Source organism: Daucus carota, chromosome 4 (assembly GCF_001625215.2).
Source record: "Daucus carota subsp. sativus chromosome 4, DH1 v3.0, whole genome shotgun sequence".
Lineage (NCBI taxonomy): Eukaryota > Viridiplantae > Streptophyta > Magnoliopsida > Apiales > Apiaceae > Daucus > Daucus carota.
Genome location: NC_030384.2, coordinates 39,687,883 through 39,711,310, shown reverse-complemented (window position 1 = coordinate 39,711,310; position 23,428 = coordinate 39,687,883). Strand labels below are relative to the sequence as shown.

General features: G+C 31.0%; 2 protein-coding genes across 4 annotated transcripts; one reads left to right on the top strand and one right to left on the bottom strand.

The window, feature by feature from the left end:
• The first annotated feature begins 7,038 nt into the window (after positions 1–7,038).
• On the top strand, positions 7,039–8,821 carry LOC108217799 (transcription factor MYB20). The gene is made up of 3 exons (XM_017390689.2): positions 7,039–7,341; positions 7,560–7,689; positions 7,962–8,821. Exons 1-3 carry the CDS (start codon positions 7,200–7,202, stop codon positions 8,626–8,628), a joined length of 939 nt encoding a protein of 312 aa, XP_017246178.1. The 5' UTR covers positions 7,039–7,199; the 3' UTR covers positions 8,629–8,821.
• An 8,733-nt stretch (positions 8,822–17,554) lies between these two features.
• Positions 17,555–22,890, bottom strand: LOC108215681 (senescence-associated protein SPA15, chloroplastic). Of its 3 annotated transcripts, none has more exons than XM_017388222.2 (13): positions 22,752–22,890; positions 21,753–22,134; positions 21,329–21,472; positions 20,865–20,938; positions 20,410–20,486; positions 20,245–20,316; positions 19,655–19,723; positions 19,429–19,475; positions 19,213–19,342; positions 19,062–19,130; positions 18,868–18,971; positions 18,052–18,127; positions 17,555–17,968 (listed from the first exon to the last, which is right to left on the bottom strand). In XM_017388222.2, the coding sequence occupies exons 2-13, from the start codon at positions 22,031–22,033 to the stop codon at positions 17,810–17,812; spliced, it is 1,302 nt and encodes a 433-aa protein (XP_017243711.1). In that variant the 5' UTR covers positions 22,034–22,134; positions 22,752–22,890; the 3' UTR covers positions 17,555–17,809. The 3 variants fall into 3 exon arrangements, with proteins under 3 accessions (XP_017243711.1, XP_017243712.1, XP_063948394.1); XM_017388223.2 differs by having other exon boundaries at positions 22,687–22,828; XM_064092324.1 differs by having other exon boundaries at positions 19,213–19,330; positions 22,687–22,828.
• Between the last annotated feature and the right edge of the window lie 538 nt (positions 22,891–23,428).

Below are 23,428 nucleotides of genomic sequence, written 5' to 3'. Positions count from 1 at the left end.
TCTTTAAGAAGATAGGTTTTACTCGTACCAACAAATGGCCGGTGTTCTTATGGAGATTCTTCTCCGCCATTATATCTCTGAAAAGGATTATATGGTTCTAGAGATTATACAAAAGTCATAACAGATAAATTTTATGAAAAAGTTTTAAGATCCATGAGGAGGATACGTGGTACAAACCTTCAAACGATGAATCATGGTGTTTTCAACCACGGCGGTCTCTTTCTTACAATTGCAGAGATTCTTATTAGAGGATAATATATGTATGTAATGATTCTAGATTATTTGTGTGCTTTGATTGGATTTTATTAGATGCCAAAAATAGAAGATTTTTAATTAATCAATGACAGATTCTTTACAATTTTGCCCCCGTGTGTGTTAGATTATAGATATATTTGATTGATTTTAATTTCAGAAATAGTTATATATGAGAAAAATAATCAACGGTATCTAAGAGGGTTCCTCGGTTTTCTTGAGGTTCCAGAGAAAACCAAAGTATGGAGAAAACCGAGAAAACCTGTATTAATTACGTATATTGTACCGTATTCCTTTTTTAATTGCAATCATAATCATGAGGACAATCCTAGACAGAATCTGGTGAATAATAACATATATTCTATTTATGGTATTTCCAAAATTCAATTATGTATATCAATTAATGTGAATTACATTTCCAAAATTCAATCAATTAACTTGATTTCTTAATAAATATATTAACTTCTAATAAAACACTTAGTGGAATCAACTAAATAATAAATTTAGCAAACATAAGATTCTACTAAACGTCATACTAATAAATACATTGAGATTCTATTAAAAAATTTATTAATATTCTACAAAATGTCATATCAATATTATTAAGATTCCACTAAGTAATTTACTAATGACACTAGATTTCTATTATTTTAATATTCGATATATTTATTCTAACATTTATATTAAGTTATAGGCGAATCACTTAATAGAATCTTAATATTATTAATATATTAATATATATAGAAGATTCTCTAAAATATTTTATTATTTCTAGTAATAAATATTTGTATCGTGCAAGATTCTTTTGGAATATTTAATTTTTCTTGTATAAATTATTCACATTGTAATATTCTTTTGACTCTTCAAATATTTTTAAATTAATATTCTTTTGAAGAATTTAAACTAATTAATATTATAGAATCCTAATTTAAAAATTATAATATTATTTAAAAGAACACTTCAAGAAACATTCAAATGTTTAAAAGTTATAGGTGAAACACTTAATAGAATCTTAATATTATCAATATATATTGGAGATTCTCTAAAATATTTTATTATTTCTAGTAATATATATTTGTATCGTGCAAGATTCTTTTATAATATTTAATTCTTGTATAAATTATTCACTCTATAATATTCTTTTGACTCTTCAAATATTTTTAAAATAATATTATTTTGAAAAATTTCAAACTAATTAATATTAAAGAATTCTAATTTAAAAATTATAATAATATTCAAAAGAACACTTCAAGAATCCTTCAAATGTTAAAAGTTATAGGTGAAACACTTAATAGAATCTTAATATCGGTAATATATATAGAAGTTATTATAAAATATTTTATTATTTCTAGTAATAAATATTTGTATTGTGCAAGATTCTTTTGGAATATTTAATTTTTCTTGTATAAATTATACACCCTATAATATTCTTTTGACTCTTCAAATATTTTTAAATTAATATTTTCTTTGGAGAATTTCAAAATAATTAATATTAAAGAATCCTGATTTAAAATTTATAGAAATATTTAAAAGAACACTTCAAGAATCCTTCAAATGTTAAAAGTTATAGGTGAAACACTTAATAGAATCTTAATATTATCAATATATATAGGAGTTTCTCTAAAATATTTTATTAATATATATAGAAGATTCTCTAAAATATATTACAAGATTCTCTAAGATATTTTATTATAAATATTATATGTTAAATGTAAAATGTAAAATGTGAAATAGTAGTTTTTAAATCTTTTCAAGGTGAATCTTTAAAATTTGAAATTCAAATTGAATAGACATTAAATGATTGATTAAGATTTGGAGAATGTATTAATGTCTGATTGATTTGGTTATATTTATGTTAGAAAATTACCATATATACGCTAGATTTGATTGACATAATTAAATATTAGAATACAGTATATTATCAAACAAGAATACGTGATCAACGGTGATGAGAAGGGTTCCTCAGTTTTCTTGATAAGCTGGGTTTTCTTAGGATCTTCCGCCTATATATATATATATATATATATATATATATATAGGCCAACATTCAAGAGAGGGACTCCTTATATGGAGTTACACAGCGCGCCACTATAAATCATCAATTTTATTATAAATTCTGTTATAGAATACATATAAAACGTGATTCTAATATAAAATACTATAAAATAAATCTATTTTAAGTAATTTAACACTTAAAATTTGATTAAAAAAAGTATATTTTCGAAACTGATTCTACAACGGAATAATTCTGGATGATTATTATTCTGTTATAGAATCATGTTGAGATATTGCATAATTTTAGATGATCTTTGGAATAAAAAAATTGTATAACTTCGTTTTCGGTTTAATAATCAAAGTTTGCAATTATATTTCATAAAAAAAATAATAGAATATATATTATGTATATATTTATAATGGTGTGCTACGTAACTCCATATAAGAGGGTATGCTATGGAGTGCTACCCTATATATTATATATATATATATATATATATATATATATATATATATTATATATATATATATATATATATATATATATATATCGATTCCAATGATGAGGTCGAAAATGACATTTGAAATCTGAAACTTGAAATCAGGATTTGTAGTTGCATATATGGTTGCATATGCAACCATAGTATTTTTGAAAATATTTTAGAGAAGGTAGTATTTTTGAAAGTAAGATTGGATAAGGTAGTATTTTTGGAAATAAGATTGAAAAAGTGGTTATGAATAAAAAAAGCCCTTTAATTTTTTCTATCCTTGATGAAGTGGTAGGGATTAATTAATATTTATTTTTAAAAATAAATCATGAAATTTAATTTTATTTATAATATAATTTTTTGTTTTAAAGTTAATTTCGCTTCTTTAGGTTGGACCAGACCGAATCAAATTATTTCAGTCCGGTTCAATCCTAAAAAAAATGAAATTTTGATTTTCGGTCTATTTGGTTCGGTCTGGTTTTGCACCGAACCGACCGAACGCTTAACCCTAGTTGTTAAATTCTTGAGTGGCACTTCGAAGATCGACACTTTACAGATTTGAAAATAATTCAATCATCCTAAATTTTATTTGAACATTAATTATTTGATTTTCATTTCTTCATATTTAACTTAATTCAAAATAAAGTCATTTCAAAAAACTCAAACAACATTAAATAACCAAGTCCTTTCAAAAATAGTAAAATAGAAGAAATCGAAAAGTCAGAGTTCTAAGTTTCACTTGAATATAATGAAATGAATGAAATATGAAAATTTATAATATCATAAAAAAATAATAAAAGATTTATGAGACAATAGTTATTAAACATGAATAAGTTTAAAAAAATTTTACAATTTTTTTTTTGATTAAGAAGTGGAAAGAACATTCCTCCGAAACATTTGTATTATATTTCTAATTCAAATTGTTTGAAATTGAATTATTGAAGAAATTAAAATTTTAGAAATATCTTTTCCAATCATCATCCCAAATTTATAATACAAATTTTATTTCATTTTCGTACATCCAATTTTATTCAAGTGAATGTAGTCTAATGTTGTGTTGTGGGTGAATGGGAATGAAGAGAATGAAATAAAATGTGAATTTAAATTTGGTTAAAATTTGATTTAAAATATAGATAAATATAATTTCATTGGTTCCATCATTTCATTCCTACTATCAACTCAAATTTTGTAAGCAAACGCTCTCATATTTATTTTATATCTTAGTCTCATCCTACAAAATTTTGCATCCACTCAAATTTTATCAAATTCTTCCTTCTATTCTCTATTATATTTTTCGATTTTTACACATTTCATTTTATTCATCTCAATCAAATACAACATAAATTAATTGGTGTGCGAATGGGTATATACTTATATTTTTGAAGTTTTGAACTAGTTTTTTCAGTTCTCGGTGGTCACACTTCAGCTCATATTTTATTAATTTATATTCTTATTCAATATTCAAATAATAATATATTTTATTATTTAATATAAAAAAGGTAAAAATATTTTACTCTATGGTCTAAGTTTAATTAATGTTATATATGCGTTGAAGATATGCCCCCTTCTATCTAGATTTTCTTTCTGCGTGTTTTACATATTTTATATTGTTCTACGGGTTATTTTTATACACTTTTCTAAATCGAACAATCAATTTTTTTATTCAGAAAATAACTTGGAAATAATTTATAAAATGCGTAAAAAAGTAAACGTGCAAATAGGGTAACACAGACGTTCCTTGAAATTATAAATAACTAATTGTAGTCGTCCTAAACTGACTTTTTCTTCCATATTTCCAGAAAATCTTCAATGAATGTTAACTAACAGAAAGTTATTAACAATCCAAGTCCAATGTAAGACATTTTCAGACCAAATTGCAGATGATTTTTGTGGGTAGAAAATGTCGAAATGAGTAGATGCTGTACATTTTTGAAAGTTAATTAAACTGCAGCAGAACCGGGATGGGATGTCTGCTTGGCATGAAAAACGGATATGATATGCAGCAGTTAGCTGGTTCATATAGACTTTGCAACTCAATAATGCAATTTAGTTGCAGGGTTCTTAAAAATTTTATTTGGATTAAACTTTTTGAAACATAGAGTATTATTATCATCATTATTCTAGGGTATAAAAATGATACGCTGTAACATAAAAATAATACTGTAGATGTTGATATTCTAACAGTAACATTATAATATTAGTGTATTTGGTATTGCAGTGTAGAGGTGGTACATACTTCGGTATTTGACAGGGAGGATATACTTGAAATTATGAATTATAATCCAAAAACTTAAATTGTTAAGTGTAGAGTGAAATTATATGTTTGGAAAATTTTGTATTATGGATAATTTATAAGTAAGTAAAGATATAATAATAAAAATAAATTTGATAAATTCTTGAAATGGTGATCTTAATTTTATTATTTAAAATTATAAAATAAACTAAATTATAAAGGGAGATATATCCTCTTAACCTTTAGTTTTTTTAATTTAGTTTTATTACATATATATATATATATATTATATAAATTCAAAAATAATTTTAAGTTTTGAACTTTAAATCCTATGTACTCTAAGGTAATTGAAATAGATATAACCGCACACTTGTTTGGAGGTAGGGGTGTAAACGAGCCGAGCCGAGTCGAACACTGCCAGGCTCGGCTCGAGCTCGACTGAAAAGTTCGGGGCTCGAGCTCGAGTTCGAGTTCGACCGAGCCTTTAATTTCAAGTTCGAAGCTCGGCTCGTAAATAGTTCGATAAGCTCGAGTTCGGCTCGAAAGCTCGAATCGAGTTACCAAATATTGACAAAAACTCGAAATATGATCAGTTCAACTCGAGTTCGATTCGATTAAATATATATTTTATAAATAAAATATTGAATATATTTGTAAAAATATATTTATAATAAAAAAATTAAAAAATAATAGAGGCTCGATAAGGCTCGCGAACCTTACGAGCCGAGTAATTTGAAGCTCGAGCTCGGCTCGGTAAAACATTCGAATAGCTCGAGCTCGGCTCGATTATTACCAAATCAAATTCGAATATTTTCCGAACCGAACTCGAGTAGCTCACGAATAGTTTGGTTTGTTTACACCCCTGTTTGGAGGTACATTAATTTAGTGATTTATCAGTAATAATGTACAGCCCACCATGCACCTAGGCTAGAAGTCACATGTGCCGGTATTGTATATTATCATCTCGTCCTTGCATAAATTGGTATATTTTAATATGTTCATACGAATACATAATTAGGAATTGTACATATAATTATTTCATAGTTAAAATCCAAATAAAAAAATAATTCTATTGCATATATTTTCTTTGGCATAATTATATTTTTATGTGTGTATATATATGTTGGCCTACTATTTTTAGTTAATATAAAAGTTAGTGTTATAAAAATATTTAATTACGTTTACTTGAAATAAAGTGAAAGATTATGAGCAAAATTTATAATTTACATAAAAAAATAATACGAATGAGCTTAGCAAAGAGTTTTACTATGAGAGAGCTGTGTTCCGTTCATATGTTTACAATAAACATTTATTTTATTAATATTTCATATGAAATAATTTCGTAAGTCCCTTCATTCAACTTTTGTATTACATGGTACTAGAACCCATGATTCGCACGGACGAGTATATAATTTATAATTTATTATTTAAATTTTAACATTATTTTATTAATATGTTAGTATTAATGTGTTGAATTTTGATTAAATTATATTAACGACCTGATTATACGTTCTCACGAAAATTTAGTTTTTAAAATTTATTATCTATTTATAATATTTTCTGTTATTAATATGTGATAATTTATTATTAAATTAATTTTAAATCAGATTTTTTATATTTCGTATATCGTATAAAAAAAGATATTTATCGTGTAACAAATTAGAGTTAGAAAGGGTTACGTAATGATTAGTGTTTGTATTGAAATAGAATACGTTAAAGTTAAAAAAAAAGTTATAGGAAGGTTTTTGTTAATAAAAGTATTCAAAATTGGATATTTTTAATTTTATTTTTAACATTATTATAATTTTTTTTATAAAATATTATATGATAATGTATTGTTACAATGTTTTTAGTATTTTAAACTATTTAAGAAGGTAAGAGTAAGATCTCTGTAGACTTGTAGTTTTAAAGGGAGAGTAAAAAAAAAATATATAACTAAAAATTTGGAAATTATACGGTCTATTACAATATAGTATAGATTAAAGTTAACAAGGTAACATAAATTAGTTGAGAATGGTGTACTAGCTACTTTGCCTATATATACTCTTCATTATCCATGTACAAATTCGTGGAGCTGTTTTAGGATGCATCTTGCATGTTAGCTCCCTGCTATAAACTATTCTTATGTACTTTATATAGTTGCTTCAAGCTATCTTTGTAAAGGTCCTCGGCTGCTACCTTCTCTTCTTCTACTTGTTTTGTGATATACATTAATTATATTAAGTATAAAAATGGGGAGGAGGCCATGCTGCGATAAAATAGGGCTGAAGCAAGGTCCATGGTCGGCTGAAGAGGACAAGAAGCTCATCAACTTTGTTCTCAACAATGAAAATAAATACCAATGCTGCTGGAGAGCTGTTCCAGAACATGCAGGTAAAGATACACGCTGATGAAACAAATATTTATATTAAATAAAAAATAATAAAAAGAATCTTCATGCCATAACAGGGAAACAAGTTAAGATGACATGTTTGCGAAAAATATGGTCAATTCCCTTGATTATACTCGAGTAAGAAATTAAAAACCAAAAATTAGGACTGAAATTCAGCTTGGAGGTTGTTTTTAAAAAAATAATGACTGGTGGCTTACAGGATTACTAAGGTGTGGTAAGAGCTGTAGGCTGAGATGGACGAATTATCTACGACCGGATTTGAAGAGGGGCGTTCTATCTGAACATGAAGAGAAGCTCATCATCGACCTCCATTCTCAACTTGGCAACAAGTATGTATCTTCGCATATACATTACTGTCATTGCACACATGCAACAATTTTTTATTTTTTTTTGGGCAATGTAAGCTTATACGCCTTACAATTGAGTATCTGTGTTCTAATATCTCCCGAGTGAGTCAGAGTCGAACCCTGGTGTTCCGGGACAACAGAAGATAAATCCACCACTTGGATCGTGCTCCATGCAACAAGTTTTTTGTGTTCACTAAACTCCTAATATGACTTGTTAATAATCTCATTTTCCATACATTAAAAAAAATTCGCAGATGGTCGAAAATTGCTTCCCATATGCCTGGAAGAACGGATAACGAGATCAAGAATCTGTGGCACACTCATATTAAGAAAAAGTTGGGCAAGATGGGAACTAATCCTCTCGCTCACAAACCCCGTCCCTCTGATCATCTGCCTGCTGATAGTAATATTCATCAGAACCATGATGCACAACCCTCAGAAGAATCTAGAGAAGTTAATGAGCAAGATAAGTTACAAGAAAATGAAGGCATGTCACTACTGGAAGAGTCTATAGTCACCAACACTGATGATCATCCACTCACAGAAAGAATTGCAATGGAAACTAACGATGCCTTTTCTATAGATGAAGTCCCAATTGTAGAGCCGGGTGAAATTTTTATCCCTGATTCTGATCTACCATTTTCTTATTCTAGTGCATCATCCACCACAGATATTTCAGTGTCAACTATCTGCTCAATCCCTGATGATTTGGATTTTGTACCATCTTTCGAGGATTGGCTTACCAGTGATCTTGGCCAAAGTTCCGGAGACAACATGGGTTTTCTGGATGATGATGATGATTTTTTTGATTGGGATTGGTTATTTAACGTTTTCGATATCGACCAGATTGATGAAGTCTTTCAGTCTTCTCCTGATCTTACAGTACCCACCCAATCAAATAATCAAATATGTTCCAAGTGACTAATGTTGCAAATGGAAGCTCTAGTGAATAAATATGGCAACAATTGGAGCTCGCTACTCCATGTCTGTCTATAACTCTAATTTTATGAGTAACTGTTAGATGTATTGGATAAATAACGCATTCTGCTTGCAACTTGGAAACAATCGATAATGGGACTGAAATATTACTTTAAAAAAATAAGCTTTTATTCTTTTTCCTTCTAAAAATATGTATTTTTTAATATTTTTCCTAATATACATGTTAAATAAGTGTTTTATTGTTGAAATATAAGTATAGATCCATAAAGGGCCTCCTCTAACCTTAATACATTGAGTTTTTAGATGAAATGGTTTCTACATGGGATCAGAGCTCACATTTGCGGGAGGTCTCGAGTTCGAGCCCTGACACCCCTCAATATTCTCACAATTTAAAATGATCCTCAATATTCTCACAATTTAAAATGATCCATAAAAGACCTCCACTAATACGTTTTAGATAGGATGATTCTTTACATTTATATTTCTTATTTGGTAAAAATTTAAGTGTTTATTTCAAAAAAAATAAGTCGTATTTATTTTTATCCAAAGACAAACCTTAGTTTCTTAGAAATAAGGCTAGTCAAACAACCATATTATTATTTCAATAAATTCTATGAAGTCTCCATTTCGTTGGAGTCTTGAAGTCCACATATATTCTGAAAGTAAAATATAACTTTAAACATCACAAAATATTTTATTTTTTCGAATGATTTTCAATAAATATCACTATTGTATTAAAATTTTTGTATAACCCATGCATTTTACAAGTAAAATATCGTAGGATATATTATTTTATAAAATATGTTTAGTTGTCAACGCATACATGAACATGTTGAATAACATTCATATTGTACTTGAATTTATGAGATTTGTAAAATTTTATTAAGGTAATGATGATGTTTGTAAAATATTATTCAAAAAATAAATATATTTTATAATATTTTAAATTATATATTATTTGTACTGAGTACAGAGTACTCCATAAAATATTACTCTTTCAAAATAATAATAAAATGTACGTGTCACCTTCTTGTGGTAACCGACTTGAGTGCTGCCATATCATATAATGAGACTTTGGATTAGTTATGTACGACAAATTGCTGTTGCCCATACTGAACTTCAAGTCCAAATGAGACTTCTAATGAATTGTACATGTATTCTAAAATAGTAAATAGTTGCAGTTTCACGATTTACTCAAGGCTATTAAGTTTCATAAAATGTGTTAGGTGTTTATGGGGGCCAACAAAGGTACTTCCTGTTGGGCCAATAATATCGTCAAATTCCAAATGCGGCTAATTCTAAATGCACTTTTGGGCGAAACAAAAGTGTACGTGTTGTAAATCTTGTAGTATATACTATTAAACTATACAATGATTGAAAAGAAACTATCCTGGAAAGTATAAGGAGAGTAGGAGATAGAGAGAGAAAGTAGTTGTATTTCAGAATATTTCAGAATAGAATTCATTTCAACTGAACCAGCTATTTATAGAGGTTGGTTGATGAATATTCCTAACTAAGATTTGCAATACTTCTAGGTTAAGTATTAAGATTCTTCTCGAGTAAGTATCGTAAGTCTTCCTCGATAAGCTATGCGACTCTTCCTTAGTAAGTTTCGCCAGACTTCCTTGATAAGCTTTGCGAGTCTTCCTTAGTAAGTTTCACCAAACTTACTTGATAAGATTTGCGAGTCTTCTTGACTAAGCTTTTGACAATCACTTAATATATTATTTTATAACACTCCCCCTTGATTGTCAAATGCGAGTTATCATAGAGATTGACTGCCTCGTTAAAACCTTGCAAGGAAAAACCCAGTGGGATAAAAACCTTGTCGAAGGAAAAAGAGTACAGTCTCCCCCTGAATTAAATTACTCACATTTCGACATCTTGATCCAATAGACTTTTTAATCTCCGTATACCCATATTATTTCGTAACTTCTCAAATGTTGATGTCGGTAATGACTTTGCAGGTTTATCCACCAGGTTATCGGATGAACGAACTTGTTGTACATCAATATCACCATTTTCTTGAAAATCCTGAGTATAGAAGAATTCTGACAATATGTGTTTTTGCTCGATCTCCTTAGGCATGTCTTTCCTTGAGTTGTCCTAACCAAATACATCATTTGCTTGCTTTATAAATTTCTAGTAACTTTGTTTGTGATCGCCCAAAGAGAAGGTCTGACATCTATCCAGCATCTTTTAGTTCGGCCAGAATTGAATCTCGCCAACAGGTTAATTCACAACAAATGCAATATAAGGGCACCAATTGCACGAAGGTAGAAAACTTCAGGTCCGAGTGCTTATTCATCCTATTTTCTAGGACGGAAGGGATCCTTTTCAACTTCGAGTGATCGAACAACCATTTGCGTGGTTAGTGGATGAGCTTTGTCCATGTAGAACTGATCAGGGACCTTTTCAGTGTAGTTTGATTGATAAACAAATATGCCTGAAGATAAGTGCTCCACCTGTATACCTAAACAAAATCTTTTCTTTCCAAAATCTTTCATTTCAAAACTCATTTTTCAAATAGTTAATAGCATTGGTTATATCTTTAGAAGTACCAACAATATTCAAATCATCCACATATATAGCAATAATAACAAAAACAGTTGGTGAACGTTCAATAAAAATGCAAGGACGTACCTGGTTATTAACATATCCATCATTCAATAATTATTTCAAATTATTTCAACCATATAATGATAGTTGTGATATAACATAATATAAATGTCGAGGCTTAGTGTCCTCTATCTTTAATCCTTCAGGGATTTTCATATAAATATCACTATCAAGTGATCCATATAAGTATGCTATCACAACGTCCATCAGACGTGTTACCAAAGCCATACTCATTAGAAAATGAAAAGTAACTCCATCCATTACAGGAGAGTATATTTCCTGGTGATTAAAGTTATACCCATTAAGAAACAAAAGTGACTCTATACCTTATAGGAGAGTATGTTTCCTGATAATCAAATCCAGATCTCTGAGAGAATCCTTGGGCTATCAGCCAAGCTTTATATCTCACAATTTCATTTCTCTCATTTCATTTTCATACAAATACTCATATATTCCCAACAGGGACTCCACCAGCTGGTGCTTGAACTATAGGTCCGTATACATTTCCTTTGCGCAAGGATTGCAATTCTTCCTGGATTGCAAATTTCGGCCAATCATATCATTGTCGACACTCTTCCACATTTTGTGGTTCAGGATCGGAGTTCATAATAATATCACATACATATCATCAATCTCAATACTCCCACGATCCAATCATCTCATTGTCGACATTTCTCCACACTTTGTGGTTCAGGATCGGAGTTTATAATAATCACATATCACGGAAAAACATACGCATCATCAATCTTAGTACTCTCACGATCCACTAATTTTCCTTTATGTACATAACTCATTGAGATCTCATTACTTTCAGGTACCTTTGCTTCTATGGAAGCATTTGCCACTTCTGGGGCATTTGCTACTTCTAGGGCATGTGCCACTTCTGGGGCAATTTCCTCGTCAGAAGGATTTATTACAGCCACTTCAGGGGCTTGAACCTCTTCAGGAGGCAATACCACTTCGGGGGTATGTATTTGTCACTTCTGGGACAATATCATCTTTCAAAGAAAATCCATTTCTAAGGATTTTGTTTTAGCCACTTTAGGGGCTCAAACCTCTTCAGGAGGTAATACCACTTTTGGGGTATTTTATGGAATGGCTGCCACTTCTAGGCAAGTTTCAGCCACTTCGAGGGCTCAAACCTCTTCAGGAGGTAATACCACTTTTGGGGTATTTTATGGAATGGTTGCCACTTCTTGGCAAGTCTAATTAATTTCTGTTCTCATAATACAATAACCTCTACAAGGGGTAATACCGCTTTTAGGGTATATATCGAAAAGTTTGCCACTTCCGGGGCAAGTACAATCAATTTGTAATTTCACTGTACAAAATCATATGTACTAATAGATTTCCCACGCTTCCAGCGTGCTTATTATACTCTAACCAATTCTTCAAGAATTGCTTTATAAATCAGGATTTCAATCCTTGCCAGAGCATTAATAGCATGTATGTGCGATAATATGTCTAAAAATCACAAAAAGAATTTGACATTTGATTATCAATATTTTGCATATGAATACCTCTTTGAAGTTCTGATCCATATTATTAGTATGTAGATCAATAGAATTCAAAACTGATGCATTCAATGATATCACATAATTTATGCAAAATATTTTCTTCCCCTGATTTAGAGAATATGGATTCACCAAAATGACAAGCAGCATACCGAGCAGTATAAATATCATCAGTTAATGGTTCTAGATATCTTATATTAAACGGAGAATCAAAACCAACATATATACTAATTGTGCCCTCAGTGTAGTTCTTTGTGACAATGCAATAAGGGCACATTTTTCAATTATCAAAAGTCCCCCACTAGTATCTCTAAAATCATTTTAATGACCAGTTAACCAACATATTGTCTATGACAATCATATGATTCAATTTTATTTTATTTATGAACTACTATTTGACAAGATACTAAATAATTGTAGGTCACATAGCTCTTTACTCTATTGATTACTTAGGCAAGTAATTTGGTAAAGGCATACAAAGGACCATCGAGTTGATGCATCAATTAAAACCATAAAGTATCTAAATGTGCCAGAAGATGGATGAAGAGGATCATAAATGTCACCTTGAATTCTTTCTAACATTTTCGGGGATTCAGTTTGAAGCTTAAATGGGGATGATCAGACAATCAATTTTCTTAAGAAACATACTGAACAAGAAAGTTCATTTTAGGGTATTACTTTTTGAGTTTTAAAAGGATGTTCAATAGAATCTTCAATAATACGACACATCATAGATATTCCTAGATGACCAAGACTTTCGTGCCAAGGGAAAACTAGTTTTGGGTTTGTGACTTTGGGAATGTTGACACTATGAGATTCAATAACTCTTATTCTTCTAACATATAATCCTTAAGAAACTGAGTGAAATTTTTCAAAGACCTTTTTGTTGTCAACGGTGTTTGAGGTGATGAGAAGATATTCTTTTTCATTCTCATCAGTAGTTTCAACACGAAACCATTACAAACGAGTATCTTTAAACCTCAATAGGTTTCTAGTTGACCTTTTAGAGTATATAGCACCTTATGTGCGTCTTATTTGGCAGAATAAAAGTAGCTTTCTCGAAACCCTCTATTATCTATGATGTAGCCGATACCGTCTAGACATGTGCGTTGATTTCATTAGTCAACTGTGAAAGTATTTCTAATTTTGTAAAATAGTGTGTGTGGTTGTGTAATCAATAATGCATATATCTTCCATCTTTATACATAAATGAAAAACATCTTTTAAAAACACACCAAATATATTAAACAACAACATGAAACAATCAGATAAAGAAAATAAGTAAAACATAAAGGAAATAAGTAAAGCAAGACAATACATATGAAGTCTAGTCGTCTCAACCATAATAAAGGTTGGCACCAGTATCTATTTCATTTGAGACCTTATTGATTGGTTCATCAACTAGCTAGATTATAATTAGCAAAGTTTGTTTCTACTCTCTTTCCATAATTCCTTTTGGATAACTCATAGAGATCAACAAGATGCTAGGTGTGCGATAGGTACATTGCCAATGTCCCTCAGATCCGCACCAATGACATATGCCTCGGTTCACTCCGTCTTGGGGTGCCTTTCTTTTGGCACTTCACGTTGCCATTTCTAGTGTCCTGAGTTGTAACCATCACGTTGCCACTTCAGGTGGCCAGAATGATATATATTTCGAAACCGACTACGGAAATTTCTACGTCCACGGTTCCGTTCATAACCTCGTCCTCCTCTATGCCCTTTCCCACGTTCATTCTTCAGGAATGACGTGTTATGTACTTCAGGTAACTGGGCAGAGCCTATGAGATGTAACTGATGGTTTTTCAATAGCAACTCATTATTCTTTTCAGCCACAAGAAGGAGAGATACCAGCATGCCATATTTTTGAAAACTCCGCTCTCAATATCGTTGTGCCAGAATCATAATATTTGGGTGAAAAGTCGACAAGGTTTTTTCAACTATTTCAGGATCAATAATATTTTCACCATACAAAATTAATTTTGAGCTTATCTTGAAAATAGCATAATTATATTCAGCTAAAGATTTGAAATCTTGTAACCTCAAATCAACCAGTCAGAACGGGCAGATGGTAAGTGAATAGGTTTCTGGTGATCAAATCTATCCTTGAGATTATTCCAAAGGGTGAGGGGATTTCTGATAATGAGAAATTCAGATTTTAGGTCTTCATGGATGTGATGTCTAAGAAAGATAATTGGTTTGGCATTTTGTTTAACAGCGGGGATTATTTTCTAAATCAATAGTGTCTTTTAGGCTGTTAGCACTAAGGTTTAATATCACATCAATGAACCAAAAAAAGATAATTATACCCAAAAATATCCAAGGCAACAAACTCTAATTTTACAGGGTTCGTCATTCTGAATGTAAAATAAATATATAAAACATGACCAATCAATATTTCAAGTTAATATACAAACAATTTAATATCTATGCAGTATGATATAACTAAAAAAATTATAACGGCATCGTCGCCATTAACAAATCAAGCAATAGTAAATTTATAAGCAATAACAATAGTAATAATTGTAAAATGAGTAAAGATAGATCGTACCTTATTTCTGTGAACGTCGCAATTTTTAGAGTGGGTTAGATTGTACCTGTTTATGATGTACCTTGTTTGGCTTATCTCAGTTTGACAGAGTCTTTCTTTGACTTATCTCAGTTCGGCAGAGTCTCGTGCTGATAACGTGTTGTAAATCTTGTAGTATATACTATTAAACTATACAACGATTGAAAAGAAACTATCCTGGAAAATATAAGGAGAGTAGGAGATAGAGAGAGAAAGTAGTTGTATTTCAAAATATTTCAGAATAGAATTCATTTCAACTGAACCAGCTATTTATAGAGGTTGGTTGATGAATCTTCCTAACTAAGATTTGCAATACTTCTAGGTTAAGTATTAAGATTCTTCTCGAGTAAGTATCGTAAGTCTTCCTCGATAAGCTATGCGACTCTTCCTTAGTAAGTTTCGCCAGACTTCCTTGATAAGCTTTTCGAGTCTTCCTTAGTAAGTTTCACCAAACTTACTTGATAAGATTTGCGAGTCTTCTTAACTAAGTTTTTGACAATCACTTAATATATTATTTTTTAACAGTACGAATGAGTGCGTCGTTTTTAACTTATTAAAAGCCACTTTGGTCTAGTGATATGATGTTTTATAAGGACAAATTTCTTGATTCGCCTAGATTTTATGTATGTATCTCGAGTATAAGCGTGTTTCTTTTTTATTTTACTCAATATAATATATGGAAAACTAAATAAAAATAGGCAAATAAATATTATTTATTTTCTTTTTGAGCAAAAATAAATATTATTTATTATTCATTTCATTGTGATTATAAAATACTCCTATTAATTATTGCAAAATTATGCTCGTAAATTTTCATCGGTCAAACAAACTAAGTTTCTAAATCACACCTCCTGCTAATCATCAAATCACGATGACTAATTTTAGATTTTTAATACGAATTTATAATTTTTGAAACATCATATGATTGCTTAAATATAATTTTATCATCATTTTTTCCTAATAAAAATATGTAGACAAAATTGTTGTAATTCAGAAAAAATGACAACTTTCACTATTTTGAAATAATTTAAATCATATAACACATGTGAAAAATCAGAACAGACACATAAACATGCAAAGAGCAAAAAAAAAATTAATGATGAAGATAATATAAAAAAATTAAGATAGGGTTTTATTTTTTTTATTTCTTTTGATATCATAGGATATTATTATTGGAGAAGTCTATAATCACAAATCAATGATGATTTATTATTATATTAATAATTTTTTTTATATCTAATACCACAATGGGTCGCACTCAAGGGAGAATTAATCCTTAAAATAAAATGATAAAACCACTAAGGTTCTATCGTGGAATCCTAAATTTTAAATAGATTTTCAGGGTCTAAATCTAAATATATATTTTTTGCGAGATAATGACCTAAATAACGAATATTCATGTACTCTATGCCTGAAATAACTAATGTGGGGATTGTTGCCTTTTTTAACCATTCATCTTCGCATTCCACGAATGCGACCAAACTACTATTGAAGTACATCGTGTATCTTTCTTTGAAGTATGTGGCTATGTGCATCCTCATCCCATGCATGCATCTCTCTTTCCTTTTATTATACATACCAGACACATCACACATCATTCTTTTTCTCTCTTTTATCAACACTTACACACAGGTCTGTCAAATGTCCGCACACATACATGTAAGACAAGTATGCGCATTTTGACGATGCGTATATACTTAGCACGCATCCTTGAAGTGCATAACTAATTTTAAAAAATTATGAAGTTTAGTGTAGCCTCGCATAGTGCTAATGCGTGTGTATCAAATCATTCAGGAGATGCGCATCCAAGGAATGCGAACACAATACACGCATTCTCTGAACACAATACACGCATTCTCTGAATGCGAATTTCTTTGGTCATTTTGGTCACCTTTCCCGCTCCTAGTCATTTTGGGCAGCAGTTGATATAAGAAGGTTATATCGGACATTCACCCTCTTTTTGCATCGTGATATATATTCAAAAATAATTTTAAAATAAAATACATAAACACGACTGCAGAATCCTTATTAATACTAAAAGGTTCTAAAAATTCTTATGCTAATGGGTAGTATAATTGTAAGAAGAACATGACCCATATATATCAAAAAATTTACTCAAACATATAAATGAAAAATTACTTTTGGCTCATAAGTAATTTTTAGCCTATAAACAATAACTATTTTTAAACTTAAGCCAAACAGCGTGTAATAAAAAAAGTTCAAAATTGTAATGCACCGCCACAGGGGAATAATTCATCTTGGTCTTATACAAAGTGGGACAGTGGGTAATGCAACGCAGATAACAAAGTCAGTACATTCATCTCTGGACTTTGGAAGACACTTCACTTTCCTTTTAGTAATATCAACTGTTACAGCATTGAAATTTATTATGATTACATGCATCAATTAGCTACTAGTTACTCTTTCTGTAATTAATATCTACAGTAAGGACTTTCGGGGCTCATCTGTCATCTTCTTTGTTGTCTGAATCTATAGTGGAAGATTGATCCATTACAAACCTCCAACTGTCTCCCTCTTCAATCTGCCACTGTTTTTTCAATGCCAATATAGTTTTGGAAGCAGCGGCAGCTATTGCTGGGTTGCTATCTCCTGCCAGCCTCTGAAAACAATCATGAAGGACTATTATTAATGGTTGCTTGTCAAGAACAGAAAGGGTAAAGACGTTAGGAAGGCAAAGATCACCTGTAATGCTCCCATTCCTGCATTTCCAAGAGTCCACATAGATGGAGCAGCTGATAATGCATTTGCTAATGCTTTCCTGAAAATCAGAGTCGATGATGAGTAAACTAATCTTAAGAATTTTAGGTGTTTACGGATGGTACTAAAGTTTTCAGGAAAGAAATAAAGTGCGATAAGTGCTTCTTCATGCTTAAGTAATTAATTGTAAGGGGGAACTATATCATCTAACATCATCATCAATCTAGTTTCAAGGATGATACCAGCACTTTCTTATTATAAACTATGAATTTCATTTCACTTCGTTGTCACATTCACATTGAACATATTAGATATTACTAAAAGTGTAACCATAAATCATCATCGCGGATGTAATATATGAATGAGTACAAAATTGATTAATGTGATGCCTAAACTGTGATTTCCTTTCATGTTCGCTCAAGAAATTAATGAATATTAATTCATTTATCAATTTATCAAATAATAAATATTACTTTATAATTAAAACTTGTGATCCCAACAATATTAATTCATCGATGATTTACTGTATCTACAAAAGCCAGGAAAAAGTTAATCCCTAGTGATTAGATATATAGAGGCAATTAGGTCTGAGTTTTTTTTCAAAAAAGTGAGGTCTAACTGTCTAATTATATGTTTGTACAAGCTAAAACAATGCATAATACATCTCATATTGAGATAACTGATGATTCCAGTTAAAAAACACATCAATTTTACATATATGAATGTACTTTCCAGAGAACAATCTTTTTTCCTGGGTCTAGAACACAAAAGTTCTGTTTGTTCTTTTGACAGAAGAATTACCTTGTATCGACATTAGGAGAGCTTGAGCATTCTGCCAATAAAGAAACACTACTTTTACCATCCATCGCATCAAGATCTATAAGTGTTGCAACCAACAATTCAAGCTGCTCAGAGAAAAATAATATGTAAATCAACAAGTCTTGAAGCTGGAACCACATTACTAGTTTTAGGGTGTATTTTTGAATAATTAAAACCTCTTCTGGATCAGAGTAGTCAACTCCATCAGCTTCAGAGAGTCCAGATGCTATATCACTATACGCTTCCTGAACATCACCATATACGTTGATATATCTTTTAAGTTCGGAATATAGTGCAAGCTCAATTGAGAAGATTCCAGACAGATACCTGAATAGCAGTGATTCGGTCAGCAGACACCTCCCCAGGAAAGAAGTCAAGGCTAATCCCATTTTTTTCAAGTGTTATGCGTCCTGCCATCTCATTAGCAGATAGGGAACCCTTGCTCCTATGAAGAGGTCTGACATCAGTAAGACAAAATCCAGCCTTTTAAGATTGAGTCATTTCTGAGAATGAGAGGAATGTGTAATTAACAAAGGAACTCACAGTGTGTACATCTTGCTCACCATCATATCATGGATGTCTTTTATAAACTGCGAAAGCACAGACAACATATAAGTCTCAAAAAATATAATACAATAATGCTATCTTTCAAATATGCAAAGTGAGATGACATTTCGCTAAAAAAAGTGAGATGACGGTAACAAGTCTGGATAAAAGGGTATTAACTTTGTCATAATAATTTAGCAATAAAGAGTACTGCCAAGTATACCTCCAAAGCCATAACAGCATCGTCTCTTGCACGCTGCTTGGCAATCAGGTCAGCACGTCGCAAATCAGCCTGCGGATGAGCAACAAGGTTGTAAAAATATTCTTGGATATGCCATCAAGAATGGCCATGTATTTTATGTCAACATGCAGTTGATATTATAACCATAAAATTCCATCATTAAGTTTATTTACTACATTAGTTAAGTACACTGCTCCCTGTATTGCACATATCGAGCATCTTTCTAACCAAATAAGCATAATTCATACTCCTTTATAATAAATAATATGTTATTAGCTTTTTCCGTCTTATGTTAATAAATGATTACAACTCCAATGATCTAATTAACAAACCCTATATATGTGTCCGTAGCATACAGGAATACCGTTAAAGACAACAAAAAGTGACATTTGTAAATTCTATTGAATGCCATTCAGATAACAGAACTAAAATGATTTTAAAATCAGAGAGAAACACTATCTGTAATAAAGATAGTGCAAAAACAGTTTCTTAAAATATTGGCAGCTAAGGAGTAACATCATAATTATAAGGTGAAGCTGTGAATAGAGACAGTAGCTGGAGAAAATAAACACCTCCAAGGCTCCATCACTCCAGTGCTTGTCCGCAGCCTTTTGCAATCTCGATTGAGCTTTATTTTTTAATATCTGACATAGAAAACACAATATTTTAATAGCATTACCCAGGTATGGGGCCCCGTAAATAATTAAGAGAGTAGTATCCTGATATGATGGAATTACAATGGCAATGTGGTGAAGATGTTCAGCTCGTCTCTTTACATCTTGGTCAATTTTCTCAGTATCCTCTCTAGCTCGAGCTGAAAATGAAATCCAAAATTTAATTAAATAAATTTTGACACCACTATTTGTATTATGATAGAAAGTAAATTATCTTATTCATCTGAAAACTACATAAGGTATGTCTTCTACTATACAGCGACTGTAGAAAGAAAAAAAAGGTAAGGAATTCCAGTATTTATCTCATAAAAATAAACTCCCCAAAACTGAGTATTGCATACCTTTTAACATATAGACGATTTTGAAAAACAAATAAAGTTGGAAAATGTAATATTCAACTATGCTTCTAATAGGACATTTGACATTAAACTTTACAAAATATTATGACTTTTTCCGCAATCATCACCAGATTATGAATTTAAAATAAAAACTAGGACATGTAAGGTACATGAATTTACCATCAAGCTTTAAGAACTCTGAACCAATAATACTGACGTCTTGGCGTGCACGAGCATCCAACCTCATTAAGCCACTGGTGGTTCACTTAAAAAGTATTAGCAGGATTTAAAGACATCACTAGCGATATTGTAATAGCCATAACTATTTTGTGTACTGTATAACTCCATCATAAAACCAGAGTCAGATATTAGTTACTACAGAAATCCTAGAGGTTGGCTTTATCAGGTTCGATAGAATTTCTATTATTCACAGATATACCCTGTTCCTCCTTGTGGGTTGTATATAACTATTAAATAGATATTTAAATTTAATAGAAGCAGAAAAATAGAAGAGGAAAACAAGTCAGAGACATCAAATAAAGTTCTAACTTGAGAGGAACTCAAGAGAAGGGATAAAAAAGCTGCATGTTTAGTTCACCAAGTTGTTGCATCAATGAAGATAAATAGGGGCGTGATATATATACCGGGAAAGCAAGACAATGTCATTTCGGGCCCTTTCATTCACAAATTTTGCATCATTGTAGGCGAACTCCATGGCTTCAGCTAATCCCTGCTTTGAATGTACAATTCGACCTTGCATGACAGGGTAGTCATCCTCGTTTTCCTCTCTGCCACAAGAACAAACCAGATCATCAATTAGTTACGTTTGTAGGAAATGTATATATTTATAGGCATATATTTTAACAATGATTATCCAAGGCATAAGCAGTTATCATGAGCTATTACAATTATGCAACCTACAGATATTGCCTAGTTACGAAGGATAAGAAAAACTTGATGGGGGTGAAAAATACAAATTAGGATTGTTGACAAAATAATAATAAGATTACTTGACAACAAATTGTTAGTGACGTAGGAAGTAGAAACTTCACAAGAAACAGCACATACCTTAATATACTTGAACAATCCTTTAAGTGCTTAACCGATTGTTTTGTTTCTGGACTATGTGTTTCAGTAGACTGGCATAGTAAAACCGATTTCTTTGATGTCTTTGTAGTACGTAGTTTTTGACGTGCATGCCACAACCCCTTATCAGAAAATTTTGTCTTTAAAATGGAGAACTGCCCATAAATCTGTTTCCGCAGATCAATTCCTTGGCTTGAACCATACAAGCCAGGGTGTTGGGGTGATTTTGCAGATAAATTAACGATTCCAGGTGATTTAGCCATATGCTTGATTTAAATTTGCTCACCACAAGTAGAAACCAATTTAGAAGCAAATATATCAACTTAGCGTTTCTCCTGGTAAAGCTGTAAGCCTGTAACATGAACTAAGAACACAACAAAGTAGGGTGAGAATAGATATGTGAAGCATGAATTTCATGAGAATTCAACACTAGTCACAGGGAGTGAGGCATAAACACTTTGAGCACATTGCTCAACTTATTGTTGCTTCATTGCTAAAATTAATTATATACTATAATTCCTTGAAATTAGAAATACATCTAACATATTCACACTTAATTCAAAAGGATTTGTTATCCGAAAACCTTGGCTAAAAAGGCAATTTCCAGGCTCGATTCTGAGTTTGATTAATTAGGCCAAGAGATGGGTGTTGGCAGAACGTTATCTACTACCAAGGTGATTCCAACACATGCTAAAACACTAGATCAAGATATGAAGGAATTAACTCAATGGTACTAAAACTACCATGTGATAGAATTGGCCATAACATCTACCAAGCAATTATAGTGATTAAAAAGAATTGTTTTCTCATAACGATAACAATTTAGTGGGAATAAGCAAGTAGATAAATGAGTTAACACAAGCTTAATTCCCTAACAATATTACAGAAACATGAAGTACATATGTGAATGACATACATGTATGCAGAGCTGAAATGAGTGGAAGATAGACAAAGCAGAGTGTAATAGTTGAAGAAGCTAACCTGTTTGTGTTTGCAGGGGGGGAGGAGAAGAGAGGGGAGGATTCAAATAATAGAGAGGAAGAAAGGGAAAGAAAGTGTATAAAATGTGATCCACAGCCTCAACTTGTGGCCCCCTAAGTGCCAACACTGTACTGTGTTGAGCAAGTAGAGTATGGGTTTGGTTTGGGCTTATTCTATTTCCTACACTGACAATTCATTGTTTCACGTGATGTCTTTGTCTCAAAGTCGTGGTGCAAGCTCGGGGTAACCGGTAACGTACCACAGCGGGTTTGATTCAGGTTAAAATTGAATTTTAACTATTTGATTGATCTGTATAATAAGTTGAAATTTTTTAATTTATTAATATTTTATGAATTATTAAAAAATATATAATAATAATAATAATAAATTGTTTCATAAGCACTTTATTATTTATGGATAATTTTTTATAACAATATTTTATAAATTAAGTCATTAAAAATATCTCACACCAACAAGACTAACTTCTAATTCTAGATTAGTATAGGGTTTTATATCAAACTGATCACTCATTACGTCAAAATATCTCATTTCACCCACCCATTTCATCGGAGACTTACGTCAAAATATCTCATTTCACCCACTCATTTCATTGGAGACTTATTTAAGCCACTGTAAACAAAATATATATCATTTTACCCACATTACTATTCCTATCT